General features: G+C 32.2%; 4 protein-coding genes and 1 long non-coding RNA gene across 5 annotated transcripts in view; 3 read left to right on the forward strand and 2 right to left on the reverse strand.

Annotated features, from left to right (window-relative positions):
• Positions 1 to 1,734: 1,734 nt before the first annotated feature.
• LOC105121528 (probable calcium-binding protein CML11) lies at positions 1,735 to 4,807 on the forward strand. The gene is made up of 2 exons (XM_011020205.1): positions 1,735 to 3,028; positions 4,661 to 4,807. Exon 1 carries the CDS (start codon positions 2,526 to 2,528, stop codon positions 3,018 to 3,020), a length of 495 nt encoding a protein of 164 aa, XP_011018507.1. The 5' UTR covers positions 1,735 to 2,525; the 3' UTR covers positions 3,021 to 3,028; positions 4,661 to 4,807.
• LOC105121527 (probable calcium-binding protein CML11) lies at positions 3,703 to 4,807 on the forward strand. The gene has a single exon (XM_011020204.1). The coding sequence runs from the start codon at positions 4,158 to 4,160 to the stop codon at positions 4,650 to 4,652; it is 495 nt and encodes a 164-aa protein (XP_011018506.1). The 5' UTR covers positions 3,703 to 4,157; the 3' UTR covers positions 4,653 to 4,807.
• A 3,316-nt stretch (positions 4,808 to 8,123) lies between these two features.
• Positions 8,124 to 10,083, reverse strand: LOC105121530 (uncharacterized). The gene is made up of 3 exons (XR_841560.1): positions 9,990 to 10,083; positions 8,710 to 8,823; positions 8,124 to 8,625 (listed from the first exon to the last, which is right to left on the reverse strand). It is a non-coding gene; the product is annotated as an uncharacterized LOC105121530 (long non-coding RNA).
• Positions 10,084 to 10,840: 757 nt separating this feature from the next.
• Positions 10,841 to 13,018, reverse strand: LOC105121531 (uncharacterized). Its single transcript, XM_011020206.1, has 2 exons — positions 12,839 to 13,018; positions 10,841 to 11,508 (listed from the first exon to the last, which is right to left on the reverse strand). Exons 1-2 carry the CDS (start codon positions 12,967 to 12,969, stop codon positions 11,028 to 11,030), a joined length of 612 nt encoding a protein of 203 aa, XP_011018508.1. The 5' UTR covers positions 12,970 to 13,018; the 3' UTR covers positions 10,841 to 11,027.
• Positions 13,019 to 18,865: 5,847 nt separating this feature from the next.
• LOC105121533 (uncharacterized) overlaps positions 18,866 to 20,262 on the forward strand; it is a 4,024-nt gene continuing 2,627 nt past the window's right edge. Inside the window, exons 1-3 of the mRNA XM_011020209.1 lie at positions 18,866 to 19,266; positions 19,353 to 19,388; positions 19,485 to 20,097. Coding sequence (XP_011018511.1) covers positions 18,969 to 19,266; positions 19,353 to 19,388; positions 19,485 to 19,633 — 483 coding nt within the window. The 5' untranslated portion in view covers positions 18,866 to 18,968 and the 3' untranslated portion in view covers positions 19,634 to 20,097. The remainder of the gene's footprint in view (positions 19,267 to 19,352; positions 19,389 to 19,484; positions 20,098 to 20,262) is intronic.

The raw sequence follows: 20,262 nt of genomic DNA on the forward strand, positions 1-20,262 counted from the left end.
TTTTTGCAAATATTTCTTCCTTTTTCTTTTTAATTTGCATTCCTAGTTTTTTCCTTCAAATTTCGTACTGCTGAGCATGGGAAATAAAGCTGGTTATTATTCTCTCTGCTAAAAGAATTGAAAAACAATATGATGAACAATGAAGCACCTCAATTATTATTTTTTGCAAATATTTCTTCCTTTCTCTTTTTAATTTGCATTCCTAGTTTTTTCCTTCAAATTTCGTACTTCAACTTTTTTAAAAGAATTATGCGGGTCATTTTTTGAATTGGACTCTAAATTTTAGTTGTTATTTAAAGTTGATTGCGATTAATATAATATAATATGATATATTTTTAACCTTTTAGCTTAAATTCTTTTATTTACTTCTAAATTTAACCCAAGTTGTGGTGAATTAAAACCTAATAAATGTCCAACCAAGAGGAGAATAAAGAAATGAAAAAAAAAATTATCCATATGGGTTAATATATTATAGTTGTATTCTTGTTTGTAAATTTTGTATGTTAACCTAGGTTAATACAGGTTGTTATTGTTTTTTCATATTACTCCCTTGATTTAACCCAAGTTGTGGTGAATTAAAACCTAACAAATGTCCAACCAAGAAGAGAATAAAGAAATGAAAAAGAAATACAAACTATCCATATGGGTTAATATATTATAGTTGTATTCTTGTTTGTAAATTTTGTATGTTAACCTAGGTTAATACAGGTTGTTATTGTTTTTTCATATTACTCCCTTGATTTTTTCTTTCAATTTAACTCTTTGGCAATTCTTTATTTTTATATTTAAGATAGGGTTATAGAAGCCTAAATTGATGAAAATTTTTTATTATAATTGTTGTTGTTTTTTCATATCACTCCGTTGAAGTTTTCTTTCAATTTAACTCTTTGGCAATTCTTTATTTTCATATTTAAGATAGGGTTACACAAGCCTCCAGGCCTAAATCGGTGAAAATGTTTTATTATTTAACTAGATGACCATTTTAAGTAAGGTAATCAATTTAATGTTTATTTGCTTGATCGGTTGATTAATTTATTTTGATTTATTAATCAAGTTTATAACTATCAATTTAAATGTTTCATCGCATGCATGTACAAATAAAAACATTTATGTTTTTTTAATGTAATTATTTATTATTTATCCAAACCGAAGCGCCGGCCAGAGCCTAGTAAATAACTAAACCAAGACATCGAACGAACGAATTTGTTGTTGATAGTCGTCCATCATCCTTTTTTTTCTTCTCATGTTCTTGTTGTTTCTTGAGGACGAACATGTCTAGTTATTTAAAATTTTCTTGCCCAGACAAGCTAGGTTGGATTACTGCATTTGTCCTTTAAAAAATCCACAGATTAATATTATTATACTATTAATGCGTCGTCCTCAAAACCAAATAATTTAAGTCCGAACCGAACCGACATCACCGTCCTCGGTGCATGCCCCCACATTCCTTCTGCATATCCACACTCATTACACGCTTTATCCTCGCCGCATCTAATTTCTGCTTTAGTAAAATGTTTTTTCTCTTTTCTTTTCTGCGCAAATGGGCAAAATCTTTGATTGGTGCAAAATGACAAATGCCAAAATATGATTTGTTTCCATTCCCAACTGTATGCAAAGACCCCCACTTGCTTGGATTGCCCAGCAAAGGGAAGAGCATTGATTTAATTGTCAGGAAAAAAAAAAAAAGGGGGGGGGGGGGGGGGGGGGGGGCGGGCGGGGCAAAAGCCAGGAGAATGTGACGCTGCAGCTAAACCAGCAAAAAAGACTTGCACCAATCACGGAATTGCTGCCTCTTTTGCCGCTTTGGATTTCTTCTTCGCAACCAGCAAAATAAATGAATAAAAACCAAGTTCATGGAATATCTGTATTCGCCATTTATTGATTCGTGGATTGCTTCTTTGTCTTTGGTGTTGACTATTCATCAACTGACAAAAATTACGAAAAGTCTCAACATACACTACATGTTCATCATTTTAAGACAGAAGCATCTCCAAAGTTTCTCAATTTTCGGCTCCTTATTCCCCTCTTGTTTTTTCTTTATTATTATTTTCTTTTTCCTTCGTTGGGTTGGTTGAGGATCCATCTAAAGTGGAGGCAAGAAAGAACTATCATCAAGGCAATCTTGGATCTCTCAAATCTCTTCTTATTGGTCACGGAAAAAGAAGTCATCCATCTCCGAGATTTGTTGAGAGAGAGAAAAGGGAGTACGATAGAAGTGAATCAATCTTGGAAATGAAAGAACGGAAGGCATGACTCGAACCCTCATATCAAGAAAAGAGGTGAAAATTATTTTATCCAGACAGAATTTCTCATACTGCAAATTTTTGGACATTCATTAGTTGCCAAATATTTGCCCCTTTTCTTCTTGTTTGTTCAAATGTTATTATATATAGCCTTTTGCGTTAGGACACTACTATTCCAACAAATAGCTGGATAGTGAGTTGATCATATTTGCTAAGAATTAAAGATACAAGCTGTGAAGAAAGTGAGTAGAAAAGAGAGATTTTTTGTTTTTTGTTGACAATATGAGCATCAAGAAACCAGCTGTGAAGCTCGATGATGAGCAAATCGCCGAGCTACGTGAGATATTTCGTTGTTTTGATAGAAACAATGATGGAAGCTTAACGCAGCTCGAGTTAGGCTCGCTCTTGCGGTCCTTAGGACTAAAAACTCGTCCTGATCAGCTTGAAACCTTAAATCAGAAGGCAGATACAAACAGCAACGGTTTAATTGAATTCTCAGAGTTTGTGGCTCTGGTAGCACCAGAGCTGCTTCCGGAGAAGTCACCATATAGTGAGGAGCAGCTAAAGCATCTGTTCAAGATGTTTGATAGAGATGGTAATGGGTTTATTACAGCAGCCGAATTGGCGCATTCGATGGCAAAACTAGGGCATGCACTTACCGCAGAGGAGTTGACAGGGATGATCAAGGAGGCAGACACGGATGGGGATGGAAGAATAAGTTTCGAGGAGTTTTCGCAGGCAATCACATCAGCTGCTTTTGATAATTCTTGGGTTTGAAGCAACTGGTGTTGTCTCTGGTATGTTCTGTTCTGTTTGATGTGTTGTCTCTGGTATGTTCTGTTCTGTTCTGTTTGGCGAAGCGCCGGCCAGAGCCTAGTAAATAACCAAACCATGACATCGAACGAACGAATTTGTTGTCTTGTGTCGTCCATCATCCTCTTCTTTTTCTTTTTTTTTCATGTTCTTGTTGTTTCTTGAGGACGAACATGTCTAGTTATTTAAAATTTTCTTGCCCAGACAAGCTAGGTTGGATTACTGCATTTGTCCTTTAAAAAATCCACAGATTAATATTATTATACTATTAATGCGTCGTCCTCAAAACCAAATAATTTAAGTCCGAACCGAACCGACATCACCGTCCTCGGTGCATGCCCCCACATTCCTTCTGCATATCCACACTCATTACACGCTTTATCCTCGCCGCATCTAATTTCTGCTTTAGTAAAATGTTTTTTCTCTTTTCTTTTCTGCGCAAATGGGCAAAATCTTTGATTGGTGCAAAATGACAAATGCCAAAATATGATTTGTTTCCATTCCCAACTGTATGCAAAGACCCCCACTTGCTTGGATTGCCCAGCAAAGGGAAGAGCATTGATTTAATTGTCAGGAAAAAAAAAAAAAGGGGGGGGGGGGGGGGGGGGGGGGCGGGCGGCGGTTTTCTTTTTCCTTCGTTGGGTTGGTTGAGGATCCATCTAAAGTGGAGGCAAGAAAGAACTATCATCAAGGCAATCTTGGATCTCTCAAATCTCTTCTTATTGGTCACGGAAAAAGAAGTCATCCATCTCCGAGATTTGTTGAGAGAGAGCAAAGGGAGTACGATAGAAGTGAATCAATCTTGGAAATGAAAGAACGAAAGGCATGACTCGAACCCTCATATCAAGAAAAGAGGTGAAAATTATTTTATCCAGACAGAATTTCTCATACTGCAAATTTTTGGACATTCATTAGTTGCCAAATATTTGCCCCTTTTCTTCTTGTTTGTTCAAATGTTATTATATATAGCCTTTTGCGTTAGGACACTACTATTCCAACAAATAGCTGGATAGTGAGTTGATCATATTTGCTAAGAATTAAAGATACAAGCTGTGAAGAAAGTGAGTAGAAAAGAGAGATTTTTTGTTTTTTGTTGACAATATGAGCATCAAGAAACCAGCTGTGAAGCTCGATGATGAGCAAATCGCCGAGCTACGTGAGATATTTCGTTGTTTTGATAGAAACAATGATGGAAGCTTAACGCAGCTCGAGTTAGGCTCGCTCTTGCGGTCCTTAGGACTAAAAACTCGTCCTGATCAGCTTGAAACCTTAAATCAGAAGGCAGATACAAACAGCAACGGTTTAATTGAATTCTCAGAGTTTGTGGCTCTGGTAGCACCAGAGCTGCTTCCGGAGAAGTCACCATATAGTGAGGAGCAGCTAAAGCATCTGTTCAAGATGTTTGATAGAGATGGTAATGGGTTTATTACAGCAGCCGAGTTGGCGCATTCGATGGCAAAACTAGGGCATGCACTTACCGCAGAGGAGTTGACAGGGATGATCAAGGAGGCAGACACGGATGGGGATGGAAGAATAAGTTTCGAGGAGTTTTCGCAGGCAATCACATCAGCTGCTTTTGATAATTCTTGGGTTTGAAGCAACTGGTGTTGTCTCTGGTATGTTCTGTTCTGTTTGATTGGTTCATATCACTCTCAAAAGCCACTAGCTTTTCTGGGAAATGATCTTCTGTTTTGTATGAAACTGCGTGGAATGCTGAATTGTTGTCTACACTTTGAATATGGGATTCTGCTTGGGATGTGCCTAGCGCCATTAAAATTAATTAATTCAACAAACCAACAGAGTGAATCCGGATTTACTTAGCATAACTTTGAAGAGGTAGACTGCTTTGTTAATTGTTATCCTGGTAGGATTTATCATCTCAGTAGTGCAAGGTACACTCTTGACACCCTGTTCTTTGTATTTTCTTCTCCACCGTAATTCTTCAGCAGTGTGATTGTTGACACTTTACCACGCAAAAAGGTATTTTTCAACTCTTTTAAGATGACTGAATGGATGAAAAGACATTTTGCAACTTCAATGATGACGTGATGCTTTCCAACTGCATTACAATATTCAGCAACTTGTGCTATAAAATCTGAAACATGAATGCAGTGCCTCGTCATATCCTCTTAAAAGTTTGGTTGATTAAAAGACCGCTTGAACACAAAAGAATAGTAGTAGGTGTTTCGCGCTTTTTAAAGAAGTAATCAACTTGCATAGCAAGAAAATGTTGATAATGAGTGAGATGTCAATTTATGTATTGTACGATTTGAGTTGAACAGTGTTGGAAACAGTTTGAGCAGATTTATCCGCTTTCCAGCACCCTCGGTGCATTGAGGATTATGCAGGGCTACGAGTTTGTTACAAAAACCTGCTGGTGTTTCAGGCGAGTCAGAATTATGTATGCATTTTTAATCTTAGATTTCTCTCCTTGTTCCTTCGAGACATGCTTGGAATTTTAGGTTCGAGATCTTATGTGAAAAGCAACGAGCAAAGAAACAACACAATAATTTTAATGAGCGAAAGTGACCGGAGATATAAACTCAGTCAGCATGTTTTATTTCCTCTGGAATAACGATCCTCAAGTTCTTTCTAGGAGATTTATAAGGTGTCAGGAACTTTACCTCGACTAAAAATTAAAATTAGAATCTAAAATTATATATATAAAAAGCATGAAATTCAAAAATAACAATAAAAATCATAAAAATAATCAAAACCGAGGCCCAAAATTTTTAAAATAATCAAAATAGCGATTCCAAACTATTTCTAGAAAAATAACCTTTAAAAATTTCAGTAAAAATTTAAACACCATCAAATAATCCTATAAAATATAATAATATTTTTAAATTGTTATTTTAATTTGGCGCAATTAAATCTCCTCTTGAACTTAAATATATCTCATTAATCTATAAATATATCTCTTCCAATATCTAAAATAAATCATTATCTAATTATAATATATTCATACTTAATTGTTCAAATTACAAACCCACTAGTTCTGAATGTTGTCACCGCTAGCTCTTCGATCAAGCATTCACGTGTGCATAATGATCAATGGTGCGCTGAAACCATCTCCTTTGTTTGTTCTTTGAAGTCGCAGGTGTCTTGAGTTATTTTTGCATATGTTGGGGATTGTCTGAGAACTTCAAATATCTTCCGTGGAGATTTCTAATTTTCAAGGACACACTAACTCCTATTTTGACTCTATCCAGAATAGTGTGGTACACGTATAAAACTACACCAGAGTTTGTCCCCGCCCCGCCGCTTTACCTTTCTCAGTACCGTCGAGGTCGTAGAATCGAACAAACAGGTGTGATTAACACAGTTCTATGGTGATGTTTCAAAAATTGCCTCTGGCTCAACACCAGTCTCATACATCGGTTTTTAAATTAAGAAACTTGTAATAATATGAAAATAAAGTTTTAACAAAGAAACATTGAAAATCATGTGTCTATATTTTATATGAAATTGGAGAAAAAATAATTAATTTAAGAAAATCTTATAAAATTTTTATAATAACAAAATATAAAATTCTTTTTATTGAATATTCTTGATCATAAATTTAATAGGTTCAGATAAAATAATTAATAAATTGATTGCAAATATCACAAAAATTCTACAATCTTATTTGAAAATAAAGACAAAATTAAAGGTATTTAATGGAATAATATTTTAAAATATTGAATTATAATTAATCTAATTAAAGTTTTAAAAAATTTAACACAAACTAAAAGGCTATATAAAAAAAGATAAGGAGTCTAGGTCTAGATGTTTGATCCCGAACACCTGGATTAATAAAAAGAAGCTCATATTTAAACTAATCACCTGGACAAAAAATAAAAATAAAAAATAGCTCGCCTGCAATGCCAAGTCGATGGGTTTTAATAGTGAAGGCGACACAACATGTACTTTATTTTTTTAAAATAAAAAAAAAATCAAAACATATCATCTACCGGTACAAATCCTAAGAATCAAAGGTAATTGAAAAGTCAACATCTAAGTTTTTAAATTTTAAAAACTTATTTTTTATATTTTTTTTTATTTAAAAACATATTAGAAATACATTATTAAATATCCCAAATAAAACCATTTTTGATCTCAACACTCTTAAATTATTAAAAATATATATAAAATTAAACTGAATAAAAAAAATTATAGCCTCAATCTATTTGTTAATTGTATTGACAAGATAAAAAATCTTATGCGATCAATAAACCACTCTCTCTCATCTTTGATGATTTTCTCTCCTGTATCAAAATTTAGAGACTCAAACTTAAAAAAATAAAGTTTAGGATTAAAATATAACATTATAAAATTAAAAGACTAAAAATGAGCAAATAAAGAATTTTTAATAGAAAATGAAGTTTTTGAGCAAAGTTGAGAAACCCAGTTAGTTTTTTATTTTTTATTTTGGTCCTTTTTGTCTTAATATACAACAAATTTAAATCTTATTTCATGAAATTTACCTCTAATTCATTTCAGAAATTTTATTGAAATACTTTGGATTGTCAAGAAAATACAAGGAGGAGACTACATCAACACGTGATTTATCACAAACATCACATGAAATGAAGAAGTTAGAGAAAAAAATGTTCAGTGATCAAAATGTCAAAAAACAAATAAACGAAATTGTTCATTAATAAAAACAAAGGAGAGGACCAGTTCAGAACGGTCATTTGTTTTAGATGTATTGTATAATAGTCTACGTCCACAGAACAAACACCAAATTTCTTGGCTGCGAGTAAACAATAACATCGGCTGATAACCAAGCAATGAACCCTGATGATGGCACGACTGACTTTTCTTTTGATATTAGAGGAGAAATGTGAGTCACACCTAAATGGAAATCCCTGAAATTTTCTTTTGATATTAGAGGAGAAATGTGAGAAATCCCTGGAATTAGAACTACTCCATCAGGCTGTGAACTAACTGAGCAGCAATCGTTTGACAGAACAGAGTCATTTCCGAATTTAAGGATGCATGAGGCTCAAATTAATGAGGAACTGTATAAACCATAAAACCTTTTGTTATCCTCTGAGAGTGAGGGGAATAGGCCAGAAAAATATAAAAAAATAGGAGGCATGCTCTTTATAGACTCGAAGCAATAAAGAACTGAAAGGGAGAGTAAAATGAACAAGCTCAGTTCAGAACTGGATGTTCTGGCTTAATATTCTACATGTCACAAGAAACTTGATAATTGAGCCATATTCTTAAACTGCTCATGTGTCAACGATGCAATGATAGTCAACAAGGAAGAATCAGTCATTGCAAGCAAGAAATCTAATGCCACAATAATGTTATAATTGCTCTAATCTCAAAAGAAAAACACTCTGGGTTGCAAATCTATCAACGAGAGAAGGTAAGGTTTGTGAGTGTAAAACGTGCTAGAATATGCAAAATGGTAATTGTGGTCGCATTATGCTTTCTTCTTTTTGGATTTAAGCATCACAAATCCAATAAACACGCATAAGAAGCAGAGAAGCACCATGCCAGCAAATACAGGTACAAGTATGGCGAATTCTTGAGGAAGGAAATACTGGTGGACAAAGTGATCGCTGTCTACAAATGGCTGAAAAACCACAAGATTAAAAGTAAACACTAAAGACAAGTTCATTGAATATGTGGATCCAAATCAACGAAAAACTGAACTCACCAAAATGATAACCCAGAAAGTATAATAAGTGAAGATAGATATACTGGTTAAAGATAACAAAAACCCTACTGCTCTGTCTGCCAACTCCATGCCAGTATTTGCAGTTGTTTGTGCCTGTAAGAACATGAAATACTAACTCAACATCCGGAAAGGGGAAAGAAAAAAAAAATCTTTGGACAAGCAAGATATAATTAAAAAAAGAACAAGAGAAAGGTGGCACAATACTACATACAAAACCTTATACAAGGAGATGCAGCAAAAACTAAAAATATGAGAAGGAAATGCGAAAGAAAGAGAACTTCTTCCTCAAGCTAAACATACTCTACAAATCAGGCTGTGAAGGATGCGAAAAGAGGTGCCCATAAAAACAAGGAAACCAATGTCTTTCTGGTTTATTGTGTGCAATGAGAACCATCAATAAAGAAGTTGGCTTACACAAGATTAATTTTGGATTGAATTTAAGCTCCATGATCCACAATGAATGTAGAATTATCAAATTCCAAATTGCTAAATCCAAAGAATTCCAATACAACTTCAGAAAGACTTCCCGCTCTTAGCCACAACATGCTTCCTGAGCATTTTCACCTCATTACTTGTGTAAATGATGTGGACGTTGGAAATAAGAAACAACTCAGGAGGATCATGAACACTAAACAAAAAAATTGAATTATTACCCGATCCGCATCTCATGCATCGGGATTAGACTTGCCACACCAAGCATACACAATCATGATCAATTGCCAACTATCATTGCAATCACAATGATCAAAGCTGAGTACTAGCCTACAAATTCATTTTCGGAGATGATAATAATAATAAGCCCGGTCATTTACCTCATTTAAGAAAATGAAAGCAATTAGTAGTACCTCTTTTAAGACAGCCGATACAATCAATTGTTCAAAGCCTAAGTCTGCTAAACACAAACACCAACAATGTCATAAAACTACGGAGCTTAAGGTCCAGAAGAGCATTCTTCTAGAACCCAGCAACTCATCTCAGTCCTCATAGTCATTAGACTAATCAACCCAGATACAAACACCCATATGAAATTCAAGAAATGATTTCAATCAATCAATCAATCAAGTGGGAATTCACCAACTTAAAATTGATGCCAATCAATCGATTTTTTCATTACTGTTTCCACCATATTAGAGCAAAATCACAGAGCTGTAAGATCCCAGTTTATAAAAAATAAATGAAAATACGAGTAATTCAATACAAAAAAAAAACAGTAAGATAGTAGTAAGATCATAAACGACAGGGTTAAGATGATCTCGCACCTGTTCTGTTCTTTCGAGCGACGAGAGGCTACTAAAGTGCAGGCGCCGGTTTCTACTTTCCACGGCCGGAGAAATATAAAACAGGTGGAAATTTATTGGCTATGTATTTGGGCTTTAATTCAACCCATACACAGTTAAGAAGTGGGCTTTAACCACCATGGCCTTGCGATTTTTGGTGGCTTGTGAGTTGTGACCCAAGTAGGGGCACCAAAGTGAAGGAACTGGACTGAACCGGAGGGTGCTCTTTCAGGTCCATACAATCCTGACATTGCTTGGGATGGTGCTGGCATCTCAGGGCAGCCTACTCTGCTACTGGGTCCTGGCTAGTAGAGCGACCTCACGGAGCAGGGCCTCATTTGAAGCAGAACAGTGTGATGCTGGCCGCAACCAGTTCAGGACAGGGCTAATCCTTGGCCAGATGAGTAGCTGGCATCGGTCTGGGCTTCATACAGCAGGGTTTGTTCGAAACAGGCACAGTGTGGGCCTGGCTTCAGAGAGTGATGCCACTAAATGGCGGGGTTCCCTGGTGGTTCGACAGCACATGGGCCTAATTCACCGGGGATTGTACCATGCGAAACAAAATCCCAGCAGCAAAGAATACTTGAAGTTGTTATTTGATTTCTTACAAAATGATAGTACAAAAATGGCAGTTGTTTTTATGATATAAAATTGATTGTTAGGTTCAGAAACTTGTTAATATTGTTATATGCGCCATTTCATAAGTCATCAGCATCATATATAATTGTTTGAGCAGCCGTACAACTCAAAAAGCATTCAACAGGATATCACTGAGGTCAAGTTAACGCAAATGCTAAGAAAAAAGGAGCTCTAAAGCATATACAACAACCAGAAAATAAAAGCGGAAATTTATTACCCAAAAGGGGAAAAGAATTATAGGAAAAATGGTTTCGGCTATCAGTTTCAGCATGACCACGTTGTGTCCCCTCAAATTACACTTCAGCCAACTTCCAGCACAGTTCCATCTCAGAATCAAGCCAGACTCCACAAGGAACACAAGATAAAAAATACCTACCACGTTTAGTTTTGCAGTATATACTGCATCGTGTCTTTCCGGAAAACCCCCTGAAACCCACATCCACCACCAATATTGTAGTTTGGCCTAGACATTTCAGGGCCCTGGATGCTCAAGTGCCTGTACTGTGTAAAAATTCCAGCAGGTCTTGATGGTCGCATCATCATTGCAATGGAAGGAAATGGTTTTGACCACGTACTCCTTGCTGAGGTGAAAAGGTGCCTATAAGATTCTTGGCATCTAGATGTCTGGCCAATGCCCGAAGCTTTCAGGTGGGAAGTGTTGGTTACCTGGTTTGTAACATTCATATTTGAGCTAGCACCATTTGTGGGTTTCTCAGTTGAGGGACCATGAATCTGAGCGGAAGGTTTCATTTGGTGCAGCCACCTCATAATCCTGTTACCAAGATTTCGACCAACCTCTATGTCTCTTTGCTGTACATTCAGGTGAACCTTCAGAGCAACATCAAAAATAGCACGTGTTCGTCTATGAAGTTGGGAAAAGAAAGGAGAATGTGAGGTTTTTTAAGCCCTGGAAGTAGTTTCAAACTAGAGGCATGGAGATATACACGTACTAGCAGCATAACGATACACAACATGCAACAGTGATAGTAGCACCAGCAAGTAAGAGATGCACAAACTGTACAAAAGGGCATTTAAGCCAATCTGGAAACAAATTAGAAAGTTTAGCAGCAGTATAGTCACACTGAAAGAACCTTCCAAGCGTTTAAGGCATCCAAATATGTCTCAATTGCATTGAATTCATCTATTCAAATCTTTATTAGACGCCCAAATAGTTGTCTGGACATCAGACAGTATACACTCTGTTAATGTTTTATATGTGTTGTCAAAATCTATGGTATGATATTGAAGAAGTTTTTCCAAACCTCTATCTCAAAATTGATTGCTTAAAATACCGTAATTTTCTAATTGCGAGGACTTTCAGGCATATAATCACCTTCTGGGATAAAATTTGTATGGTCAATTATTTCGGAATTCAAATTAGAAAAGACACCCCCTTAGCATGCTTTCACTTCTTCACACCCTTGAAGTAGAGAGTGATATATGGAAATGATGGTTTGAAAGAGAAAATGAAACAAGTTCAGCAAACCCATTCTGTAGTGTGCATGCATGTATGGAAAAAACTCTAGCATAAGGGAAGGCGACCCACTAAAGAGATGCTGCCAATACACGTGGCGCAACTATGTACAGAAGACTACGAATAGAAATTACAGAAGCAATGGTTAGGCATTGAACAAAGAAAATAATGATTAAAATGGAACTCAATGCATCTTATGCATGCTCCTGAAGCAGAGGAAAAACTGCAATGTAGGTTTTCATTGCATTTTAAGCAAATCAAATCCATTTGGCATCCTGATCAACAAGATGATAGAGATATACTGCCAATACCTCTGTATGTGTGTCGATATTATGACAACCTCATTCAAACCACCCCAATTTCCTCGAAGAAATATGTATTAAATGGTTAGAGACTTAAAAAGTAATGAGGAAATTGAATTATGTATAAACCAGGCACTCCCTAGTCTCTATCAAACAAATCATAGACGAGCAAGATCATAAGAACATAGGTGCAGCTACTTCAAATATATCTTCATAAAATCCCACAAATAAAGAAAAAGTAAAATGATCAATGCAAAAGCACTCCACTGATCAATTTCTATAGAAATGTATAGATCGAATACTGATTAGATCATATGTGTCATCAAAACAAAGCCATTCACTAGCAAGGATCCAATGCATCAAAAGAGCTAGTCAATTAAACAGCATTTCGACAAAATAGCAGTTACAGCACATACCTCTGAACAAACTGACGAGTCCTAGGGTACTTGGGGCTGATAACCGTGAGTTGAATCCTTGAAACCAATTTGTAAGCCCGTTTCAAACCCAAAAAATACGCAGTTCCCAATGTGATCTCCCATAGCACCATCTTGTGTATCTGTTTCTCAAGAAAATTCTCGTTCTTTTGTTTATGTGCACCGCCTCTGAAGCCCGTTTGTTACTGTGCTACCGTGCTTTCTATTTAAAAATATATAAAATCATATTTTTCATTTTTTAAAATTCATTTTGGATATATATTAAAATGATTAAAAAATTATTTAAAACAAAAAAAATTAAATTTTCTCAAAAACATTTTCTAATTGAAAAAGTAAACAGACCATAAAATGTTTGTTATAGTCTTTAAAATTTAAATGATCGATATTCTCATCAATATTCTCTTTGAAATATGATAAGAAAAGAAAGGACAAATATATATTAAATATATCACTAAACTATTAGGATATTATCAATTTTATACCTAAGCTATTTTGTATATCAATTTTAGCAGTAAATTATTTTGATATTTCAATTAATGACTTTTTTTTAAATACTTGATTAAAAAACGTTAAGTGCTCAGCAAAATATCATCATTTCTTCGCAAAAATAAATAATTTGGGTAAAAATATGAATGGAAAGCCTTAAAAATAGATGGAAGCTCTTTATTTAGAATTCTTAAGAGTTAAATAGTAAAATTGATACCAAGAATTATTTGATGGTATTTTTTAGACTTATAAAAAAGGAAAAAAAGTTCATGTGATTTGTGAGGAAAAAATGTGTTATATATATAGAGAATGTTTATTGAATATGCTGTATGGAAAGCACAAGATTAGATATTGAATTGAAAAAAAAATATTGAAAACATAGTATAATAAGGAAAACTAAAAAAAAATTAAAATAGGAAACTTATATTAGGAAAAGAGAACAAAATGTTAGATAGGACAAATTATTTTAAAAATTTATATTGAAAATGTAGAAAATATACATGTGTTAAATAAATAAATTAAGGGGGTTTTATATATAATACCCTTAATTTATTAAATAAATTACTTAATTAAGCTCAGATTACCTCAACGTCATGCATACTAGAGGAGGAAAGAAAAGGGAAATAGTCGTGGTGTAGAATAATTATGATAATTAGACCAAAAATATTTTTAAAAACTAAGATTTTGACGTTAATTAGTAGGCAAAAAAGGAAAGAAAAGTAAAGGGAAAAAAAAAAAGAATAGTTGGAAGGACACAATTTAAGACTTTTAGCTTTATAAATCACAATAAAATCAAATAAATTACTTTAACGCAACGTAAATGCCTTGCTGAGATTTTTTGGAAGGGTTCAGCGGTAAATGCCTTGCTGAAATTATACTACTTTAAGCTTTTATCCCTTTTAAGACCTTACCTTACCTCACCTTACCCAACAAGTTGATATATAATATGAGTGATTCGAAGTTTAAGCGGGACTAAGTTTTAATAAACATATAAAAAAAAATTAATTTGATATAATTCAGTCAAAAACTTGAATTGATTCGAAATTTAATCAATTAAAAAAAAAACTTATTTAAAATCCATTGAATTTATGGATTTTTTAATAATATTATTTTTTATTTTTTATAAAATAAAAAAAATATTTATATTAACTCTAGCGAGCCCGCTCACTAAAATACCAGTTAGGTGATCATAATTTAAAGAATGAAAGACATTAGCCTTCGGTAGATATATATCTATATGAAGAAAAAATACCTCTCGTCAGTCTTAGCTTTTGGGGCAAGAATCGGGCCTATTATAGCCTGCCAAAAGGAATGAATTATAACAGCTGCAGGATGCTGATTCTCAAATGTGCTTCAACTTATTTGGTTTGAAATTTAGACTTCTTAAATTTTATAGCTTCGGTTTTCTTTTTTATTTTAATAAAAAAAGGTTTGATTAAGCGACAAAAATGAAATATGAGGAGCATTGGCCTGTTATTCAATTATACAAATGCTAGTTGATTTGAGTAGGAATATCCATTAAGTTTTGTGGTGGTAATTACTGGTTTTAATATTATTATTTATCAAGATAAGATAAAATAAGATAATAATATCTTAATATTATATTTCTTTAAGAGTGTGATTATAATTGTTTTTAAAATATTTTTTATTTAAAAATATATTAAAATAATATTTTTTATTTTTAAAAAATTATTTTTGATACCAGCACATCAAAATAATTTAAAAAAAATAATTTTAAAAAATAAAATAATAATTATTTTTTTTTCAAAAACATTTTTAAAATTCAAAAATAAACATACGATTTTCACTTTCAGCCATTCGAGCGAATCTTACTTGTCTTTTGATTAATTTTTTCTTTATGCAAGTTTAGTGGTTTACAATATTAATTAAATTTTATTCTAAATAAAAAAGATCTTAATATAGCTTATAGTTCTCAAATGTTCCTTGAAATAGATATGGGCTCATGCTACTTAATAGGTCTATATTCTTCTCAATGAAAAAACAATATTTAAGTATTGTAAGTATATTTTAAATAAATAAAAAAGTTTACTCGAGCTGTAATCCTAACCAAGTTTAATAAATTGATTTTATTTAAATTAAACAATAAAAAAATAAAAAAAGGATAATTATAGTAAACCAAAAAAAAAAGGGATTATGATACCTAAAAAACATTTGGAGGTATGTAATTAAATTAAAAAAATAATAAAAATATATAAAATTAAGTTAATCCAAAGTAGAATGATAAATATGTAAGTTAGAAAATATAAGGCAAGCCAACTCGTTTTTAACATTATAATTTTATTTTTTTTTAGTATTATTAGGTTTTTCATTTGAGGAGTGTAACTTTTCTATTTTTATTTTCTTAGTTAATATTAATAGGTTTCTTATTCACTTGTATTTTGGAAGATAAGATATAAATAAATAAAAATTAAATATTTTAGATGTCTCTCCCCAATCTTAATCTGTAAGGAAACCCCTTATCCTTGCCATCATCTATGTCAATATTTTTCTAAAATAAATTCATTGTTTCAATACTTATTAACACGTGTTTTTGAGATTACTGTTGATTATTATAATAGTGGATTGTTTAGATCTTCCATGCACTCAATATTGATTACACTCTGCGACATGTTATAACGTGGAAGTAAACACATAATTTACTTTAGACTTGTGAACTACGTGTTTATTTTAGAATGAACTAGATTATTTAGCCGTGTGGCGCCACGAGATAGATTAACTGTTTTAACATAATATATATATATATATATATATATATATATATATAAGTATTACCAATATGTCTTCTAATAAAAAATTAATTATGAATCTAAAATATGATGCATAATCAACAACATTTTTTTTAAATATTTACATGATAATATATTGAATGATATTTTTAAAAAAATATTAAGATGACAACATATTAGATCGATCATGGTTAGCTTGTTAAATATATAATTCAAGTCATGATAATTTTATAGAAAGTAAATCAAAATAAATTATGAAGATCAAATCTTAATCAACTCGATCTCAAATAATAAAATGAAAAAAAATATATATTGAATTAAAATAAGGATAAAAAAGCTACATGTATCAACTCGGGTTAACCTGCCTAACTTGTAACTCACATCATAAGATTGAAATAATCATATAAAAAAAATATAAAGTTTAATTTCTAATCAGTCTAATATTAAATGATTGAATAAAAAAATAAAAACAACTCAAAACAATTTATGCTAACCCGTTAAACACGCGATATGAATTATGAGATCAAGAAAAAATCATAAAAATTAAATGAAAACAATTGTGAAGATCCATTTCCAATAGTCCTAATATGGGATGTTGAAATTAAAAATAAAATAACTAAATTCACGAGACTGAGATAATTTCATAAAATATAAATTAAAAACAATTATGAATTTTAATTTGTAAATAATATAATGTTAAAAAAAAAATTAAAAAAAAATTGAGTTGTTAGATGATGTATTTGAAAAATAAATCGATTAAAAAGGGATAACAAAAATCAATCTGCAAAACCTGCAATCTGAATTATAAAATGAAGATAATCTCATAAAAAAACAAAATCCAATTAAAAAAAATCTCAATTAATAAAGAATAAAAGGATAAGCAGAATCCATCTGAATTAATCTGCTAAACTTACAGCCAGAATTATGAGATTGGAATAACCTCATAAAAAATAAAAATAAAAATAAAAAAATTCAAAATTTAATTTTTAACAAACCCAACATTGAAAGATTAAATACATCAATTAAAAAATAAAAAAAAATAACTTGAGTCAATTCAAGTTAATAGGATAAATAACTTAGTCATAGAATAAAGATAAATTTATAAAAAAAAATTAATTTTTTTTTATAAAACTCAACTTCTAATAAAACTAACAATGAAGATTAAAAATGAAAAAAATAAAATAAATTCATGAAAGTGGTATATAACCTAACAATAAAAATAAAAAAATTATGTAGTATAATATTTAAAATAATATAATATTATATAATAAAATGTAAAATATTATTCTAATTAATAGTGTTTTGCTGCGTGGTTATAATGAATTAGAAATATTTTTTAATATTTTATTAATTTATTATTAAAAAGATCTTTTAAGTATATTTGAATTTAATCTAAAATTTTGACGACAGCGAAGTATTTTTTATTTTAGTAAAATTTAGATGACGTATACGCGGAGTCACACTTCTGGATCCACTAAACTTAACACAGTACACTCGTGGATAATACATGAGTAGTTGGGTGGTAGGGACCACTTCTTACAAAGAGATAAAATACCATGACAAATATAATGGCCACCACATTTTAATGGCTGACAATAAAAAAATAAATTTGGGGAGCACAAAAATGTGTACACGTGTGTGTGTCTAGGTGTGAGTTCTGCTATTATTCTTTATTTTTAGTTTATTGCTGCCTCCTACTGCAATGAAATTGTTCAAAGAAGACATCCTCCTCCACCAGCGCCTAAAGCACAACATTGTTGTATGCAGATAAGCAGGCATAAAAGTGTGGGCGCGCGCGTATATCTCTAGTTGTAAGTTATGCTATTATTCTTTATTTTTAGTTTTTTTTTTATAATTTTATTTCTTATTTAAAGAAATAAAAACACAATTAAAATAAAAAAAGCTTGAAATTTACTTGGTAATGTGGTATAAGATACTTTTAAAAGTATTTTTTAATTAAAAATATATTAAAATAATTTTTTATTTTTAATATTAACATATCAAAAAATACCTAATTTTTTAAAACAAAAAATAATTTAAAAAACCGAAATTATTATAATACTAAATAAACATTAAAATGATGGTTTTTTTTAACATAAACTTTGAAACCGACCCATATAGCCTACAAACTTTTTTTTTAATAACTCAGTCCCCACCCTACCAACCTTAACCTCAAAAGCATAAAAAATTGACCCTAAAAATTAATTCATTTTTCCCTCGTCAAAAAAACATAAAGGCAAAGCCCATACACACAACGGTAACAATTTAATACCCACTTTGACCCTCCTATTCATTTTTTTTTTAAAATTTCATTCCATATTTGACATTGTGAAACATTAAAAGAAAATAAAATTTATTATAAATCAAGATTTTTAAAGATAATGTATACCATAATTACAAGAAGATCCAAAATATTTTATTTTTATTTAATCAAAGACTCTCTTATAAAAAAAATCATTACAACCCTTTACATATAAAAAAAAAAACTAGAAAACAATATCTATCAATACGTTTTAGAAAAATAAAAATCATGAAACTATATATTTCAAATAAAAAAATTAATAATACTGAATAAATAAAATAAAATAAAATTATTAAACTAAAAAAATAAAATAACTAAGAAAAATATTTATTCTCTCAAACAGATAACATGACTTCTTTTTATATATGAAACCATATATTATTTTTTGTAATAAATAAAACAATATAATTTCTAATATCTTCAATAAAAAAGGAAAATTATTGGCATAGAAGATTAACCGGCAAGGAAACAACAGCTCACAAGACAGCTCTCTTGTTAAAACCCAGAGCGTATTGGCTAAACAAATCAATAAAAAGCAAAGCAACCCTTCTCTCTATACGGTCTCTGTCTCTGAAGAATGCAAAGACAATCTCTAGGCTCACCAGCAACCAAGCTCCACCCCCATGGAGGAGCCGATACTCTCTTACCAAACGACACTAAACCAGTATTCAAGGACCTACCTCCTTCTACTTCACTCGCACCCGACGCTGACGACTTAGATCACAAATCAACAAAACCACGCCGATTCTTTTCTTCTTCATCCGAACTTGCATCTGCGCCTCCAAAACCAGAGAAACTCATTCACCTCATTCCTTTCCTCACCCTCTTTTGTTTCCTTGTCCTCTTCCTTGTCTCCCATACTCCTTCTCAATCAGGTGCTAATAAATTAAAAACATTAACTCTCTAGAATTTTCTTAATTAGTTTTTTTTTTGAAAAAAAATCTCTGTTTGTTTGTTGCAGATTTGGCTCAGTTTAATGGATTCTCTAACCATATAGGTACAATGCAGTTTCTGAATTAATCTTACTCTCTTTTATTTTTAATATTTTGGTATTTTATTTTTATTATTTTTATTTTCTGAGTTGTGATGGTAGAAGCAGCGAGTGAGAGTATTGGTGGATTAAGTGAGGTCCGAAGAGGCGATGCCTTGGCGACTCGAAGTTTCGGAAACTTGCCAGAGATTGCTGCCGACGAACTCACCTCCCTCAAATACCGCTTTCACCGAAAACTCGCCCATTTCTAAGCCGCCTTTTTTGGCTCTTTCTCTTTTTATTACCTCTGCTGCCCGTCCCTCACAGCGCATCGCCCGTGCGATGTCTGCTTGCTTACACGTGCGTTTTATCCACACACACTCGCACGTATTCATTTAATTAAATTCCATGTGATATTTTTTTAAGAACAATGATCTTATTTACGTTCGGCGAAGAGGACCTCTGTTTACAGCGCTTCTTTCATCGTTTTTATTGAAAAGCATAACTAGCAATAGATTTTTCTCGGAGAAATATAGATAAAAAAGAATACAATGCTATGAGGAGTGCGTACGTTAGTGTTGTAGCGATGAAGTATGTTAGAGTGCGCCTAAAGCGGTGATTGGGATCCAGCTGGAGAAGTGGACCGTTATGGCAGTTATGGCAGTACGTCCTTCCCTCGAATGGTTGGGAAAGCCAGCTGGAAAGTAGGGTGGCGTGTACTCTCTGATGGTATCAGGTACTCAGTCACAGTGCCCATGACTTTTTCTTCACCTTCGTTAAATAAGTGCCTGATTGTTTATGTATTTTAAAAGTATTTTTTTAAAAAATTATTTTTTTTATTTTTTTTATTAATTTTAAATTAATATTTTTTTAGTGTTTTTAAATTATTTTAATGTATTGA

Source organism: Populus euphratica, unplaced genomic scaffold, assembly GCF_000495115.2.
Source record: "Populus euphratica unplaced genomic scaffold, PopEup_1.0 scaffold25.1, whole genome shotgun sequence".
Lineage (NCBI taxonomy): Eukaryota > Viridiplantae > Streptophyta > Magnoliopsida > Malpighiales > Salicaceae > Populus > Populus euphratica.